Here is a 3590-nt window from a genome sequence, read left to right as displayed (position 1 = left end):
TCATTTATTGGACGCCCTTTTTCACACCTGAGGTTTTTTTTATTAGATATCATGACTTTTGTCAATGCACACCAACAAACCACAGCAAGTAAGAAAGTGACACTCGATAATAACCAGCATTAGCCTTAGGATCGCAACCCTATTATTCGAAACAGACCTTTACTTTACAGAACCAACCATATTATTTAAAATATATGGTGGTAGTATTTCCTCTCTAAAACAGTATTAATAGCTTCCTTTATAGTAACCCCACGGAATTTAGATTAATAGTTCCTTGTCATCATCTCCACCCCCATGCAATCGGTACTGCTGTATCAAGCATCAGTATTTATACTAATTGCTTAAGCTAATATCACGTGACGCTAAACACTCTTTAATTAGGGTAATTTCACAAAATTAGTAAATTTGCGCTGAAAAGTAGGCAATGAATAATCTATAATGACCGTCTACTCGCATGATTCTTTTGAAAACTTGAGATAGAAACTGCTAATCTAGTTTGCTTGGCCTAACCAATATTTGGTTATCTGCACGTCTTTTCACCTTATAGTTTTGCTGCTCTAAATCAGCCGTCTTTAATACGAATGATAAAAGTCTAAAAACATTCCACTTTTACTCTTAAGTGAAGCTGTAGTAAAAACGTTAGACCAATAGCTCACTTGACATTTTGCGTAGGAGTGCGCAAAAAGTTTCGTCAAATTTGAGCGTTTTTTGTTGAATAACTTTGCACTTGTGGCTTATACTTACACCAAATCAGACTCCTAATTGTAGGTTGAAAAGATCTACCAGTGTACCAAATTGAAATAAATCCATAAAAGTTAAGTATTTTTTCTATCAAATAACGTTTCTGTACTTTTGGTGTGAAGAAGAAAAAAATAGGAAGAAACTCAATCAAAATTGGAGATGTTATATCTCAGAGATTTCTTAATGGATTACCTTGAAATCTGGTATGTGAAGTAAGAGTCCAGTAGAGCACATTCACTGAAATGTGTATTTTTCACGATGACATTTCTGCCTTCACATACTGACTGACCATCTTATTATTATCTACATAAACACACATTCACATTCATAGAATTCTCCATGTATTTGTATAGGAAAACTAGACTGATCATCTGATGTGCCAGGTCACTCATTGCTTGAGTCTTATACATGTGGAGATCTAGTTATATCATAATTAGTCTACATAATAATTGGTACAAGCAATAATATTTTCGACTTTCGATAGGGCTTCATGTTGGGTATCCACCATACGTAGTTGTCAAAGCTCATTTCTTTAATAGACTGGTCCTGCTCTAAATCCAAAACCAGTCACCGGGAACAAATATCTATGTGATGGTAGGATGAGGGATCCCAATCGAAGGGGGTGAACTTCAATGTTTTTCTAATAGGGCCAACTTTGGTCATCCGCCTCTGGTGACTCACCAAGAGAAATGTCAATTGAATAGGTGTGTGAGGTGTATCAAACATTAGACTGTCTTCCAACTGGCCAATTCATTCAACTGGAATTGAGCATTCATATCAGTGCTACGTGAAAGTCATTATGAGAAACTTTTCTTATTTCAGATGTAGACAGGAAATTATGCATTTAATGATGCTTTAAGCATAAACTTAGACAATAAATGACTGGAAGCGTCTAGGATTGTCCAATAAGTCGTGTATCACACCTTTGCGTAGTAATGCTGTAATAAAAATATGGATAAAACCACGTTGTGCACTTGAACCTGTTTATGCTGCTCGGACAGTATAAGCTGCTGGAGGTGGAGTGATAGTATGGGGCTGGGTCCTTTGCTTAATTTAGAAAGACACTTTAAAATCCAGAATGTACATAAATGTTGTTTCCAATACTTTATACCCACAATATTATATTTTCAAGATGATAATGCTACAATCTCCTTGTGCATATTGTCTGATTTTAGTTCATAAAACTGATTGGTGCTTGGGGCATTTTTCTTGGCTTGTACAATTACTGGATCTCAGTCAGAGTGAGCATCTTGGAATAACCTCGAGTATCGCATTCACCACCATAATTCACTGCCTATATTTGTGAACCAGCACAATCCTGGAGGAATGGACTTCAATCTAAAAAGGAATTTCGGCATCTTATGAAGTCTATGCCACACCACATCTGGACAGTTATCGCTGTGGAAGGTGGCGTAAACATGGTGTTAAATGGGAGTTCTAGCAAAGTGGCTATGAAATATATATTACCTTGTAATTGGAATTTGATTTTAAGAGAGAATTATTTGTACACACAAATAAAAAGTCACGAAAAATATTAATGCACAGTGTTTATCGTCAGTGTTATTTCGATTCTTTGCGACAGAGAATATCTTTCTTCACAAAATATTTCCTTCTGTCATCAGATTGTAAAGTTAAATTATTTACATTATAGCTACATTAAGTCGTTATTAAGAGTTAGCAAGTTAACATATATCTATATCTTCTGTTGAGAAAGTACTTTGAGTAATTATTTTATAGATTCAGATTGATAAAAGTTGTTGGGAATTTTTCTGTTAGTGTTGAGACTGCGTGGATTTCAACTCTCTGGTTTATATGTTCGAGAACGTTTTAAATAGGTTTTTACCTGGTAAAAAAAACCCAAAAATTTTGCTTGTTTGATATCAAAACCTGTTAAATACTTCCAAATCGTCTGTCACTGTATTCCCAAAACTTGATAAAGACAAGATAAATGTTCTGTTAATGTAAGTAAAGACCTGATGAAGACAAGCCAAAAAGTTTTGCATCCTAAAAGGTCAGAAAGTTGAAGCCTGAATAGTCTCAATACGACAAGAACCAGAAAGTACCTCATCCTCAGTGTATTTAAAAGTAAGCTAATGTTGTTGTTGTTTTTGTATTTTTAAGGGTTATCGAGAAGGTCAGTTATGTCCCATGCAATGGACTTCGAGTGTTGAAGCTAATTTTACTTCAGACTTGACCTCACCTTGGCTTCCTATTCATCCTGAGTTTTCTAGCCAAAATGTGGAAGAGTGCTCAGATGATGTTTCTTTAATAAGACAGTTAATAGCCACGCGGAAGAAATCCGCTTCCCTGTGGATGAAAGCGATTTACGACGGAAAGCGTGCTGTATGTGACGGAAGACCTTTCACTTACGTTGTTCATTCTGACGACGGTAAACTGATCACATTAGAGAGGTACTTCCCTACCGAAGAAAGATACGTCGTGGGTGTCAATTTCGGGATGAAATCACTGACTGCAGATTTTGCTCGATTCGTTTCTGAAGCGCATGTTTTAATTTCCATTGAGACAAATCTGCACAAGATAAAAATGTTGCACAAACCGTTGAATCTGCGAAATGTTTCTTTAAGTCCTGGTGACGCCTTACTCATAGAAACGCGTACTTAGTTAACGCATTTAAAAGATACTTATAAATATTCAGTAAAGTAACGCCCTCTTTAGTGTTCCACGTGAGGGAAACCTAACTTACTATTAAATATATATATATATATATATATATATATATATATATACTACAATTACTTTCGTGTTTATTAACAACGTACTAGTTAAATTATTACGGTTAATTCTAGGTTTTATTATATTCATATTTAGTTTTAATTTTAAACTTAAAT

The 3590-nt window shown here is 35.1% G+C and overlaps 1 protein-coding gene across 3 annotated transcripts in view; it reads left to right on the top strand.

Moving 5' to 3' along the window:
* LOC106477662 (neutral and basic amino acid transport protein rBAT-like) overlaps window positions 1–3439 on the top strand; it is a 43700-nt gene extending 40261 nt beyond the window's left edge. For all 3 annotated transcript variants that reach the window (XM_022381497.1, XM_022381498.1, XM_022381496.1), the window contains exon 4: window positions 2863–3439. In XM_022381497.1, the coding sequence (XP_022237205.1) occupies window positions 2863–3363 (501 nt within the window). In that variant the 3' untranslated portion in view covers window positions 3364–3439. The remainder of the gene's footprint in view (window positions 1–2862) is intronic.
* The last annotated feature ends 151 nt before the right edge of the window (window positions 3440–3590 follow it).

This window comes from Limulus polyphemus, unplaced genomic scaffold (assembly GCF_000517525.1).
Source record: "Limulus polyphemus unplaced genomic scaffold, Limulus_polyphemus-2.1.2 Scaffold168, whole genome shotgun sequence".
Classification (NCBI taxonomy): Eukaryota; Metazoa; Arthropoda; class Merostomata; order Xiphosura; family Limulidae; genus Limulus; species Limulus polyphemus.
The sequence above is the reverse complement of the archived record's forward strand: the minus strand, read 5'-3'. Positions and strand labels throughout refer to the sequence as shown.